This window comes from Apaloderma vittatum, unplaced genomic scaffold (genome assembly GCF_000703405.1).
Source record: "Apaloderma vittatum isolate BGI_N311 unplaced genomic scaffold, ASM70340v1 scaffold7936, whole genome shotgun sequence".
Lineage (NCBI taxonomy): Eukaryota > Metazoa > Chordata > Aves > Trogoniformes > Trogonidae > Apaloderma > Apaloderma vittatum.
In genome coordinates this window covers 20,821-21,871 of record NW_009721235.1, presented here as the reverse complement: position 1 = coordinate 21,871, position 1,051 = coordinate 20,821, and the positions used below count along the sequence as shown (strand labels likewise).

The following is a 1,051-nucleotide window of genomic DNA, read 5'->3' as shown; positions in this document are numbered from 1 at the left end:
TGCTGAACCACTACAAAGTCACTTTCATCTTTACTTTTATTTAAGTTAAAGGACTTGCGAATTGTTTTGAGGCTAATTTTCTTCATTATGACAAGTTACCAAGTCTGGCCGATCAGCAGTGCTTGTGGTGATATAGCCCTAACACATGCAGAGCAGCTTCTGCTTCATTTATGTGTTTTATCCAGCCTCATTTAACTTCAAGAGCCATTTCCTGGAAATAAATAAAAAACAATTAACTTCACAAAAGAAGTATTTTTAAAATTATCCATAAAGGTTTCCCCCTCTTCAAACAAAACAGAAATTGCAGTACTTAAGTAACGTGCTTCGAACAGCAGCAAATAGAGAGGGTTGACTTGAAAACTAATCAGGCTCAAAAACTAATCAGACTCAAAAAATGAATCTGCTACATGTGCCCTGAAGATTTCCACAACTTTTTCCTGCTTTCAGCATGCTATGTTTTAAATATACGCACACATTACAACACACTTACATGCATTACATACATATGTCTATATTTAAAATTTTCAAGCATGGAAACACCCAGCTCTTTCAGAAGGCTTTCAAAAAATAACTATAGAAAACTATAGTAGACACTTAATCCAACAGGATTCCTATGTATAGATTAAACTGTGGTTAGTCCTAACAACATGCTATTACAAGGTCATACTTTCTTTACACATGAAAGTTGAGCAGAGTTACATAATTATAGGAAAACTAACTCTAGAGACATTAACAGCCAAGTAAGAGCTGTTCAAAGCCATAAAAGTCCCCTCCAGGAACATCTATGAAGAAAAGTTCATTTCCAAACCATGCTTTAGGCATACAGGAGGTCGAATCACAGGCTTTTCTTGCCTAGTACTATTAGAGCTTGTCTTCCTCCACTATTTCTGCCAAGATTAAGTGGACATATCTGCTACAGTCCCCACTCCCACCTGGTGCCTTCCAGAACCATGTTCCTGTCATCCTCCATAAAGTTGGCTTTTCAGATTGGGTTCTTTTTGTTCGAGTTTGGTTTGGATTGAGTTTGGTTTTGTTTTGTGGCTTGTTTTGT

At 36.8% G+C, this 1,051-nt stretch overlaps 1 protein-coding gene across 1 annotated transcript in view; it reads right to left on the bottom strand.

The window, feature by feature from the left end:
- SOCS6 (suppressor of cytokine signaling 6) overlaps nt 1-86 on the bottom strand; it is a 2,136-nt gene extending 2,050 nt beyond the window's left edge. Inside the window, exon 1 of the mRNA XM_009871299.1 lies at nt 1-86. This exon is cut by the window's left edge and continues 2,050 nt beyond it. Coding sequence (XP_009869601.1) covers nt 1-86 — 86 coding nt within the window.
- Between the last annotated feature and the right edge of the window lie 965 nt (nt 87-1,051).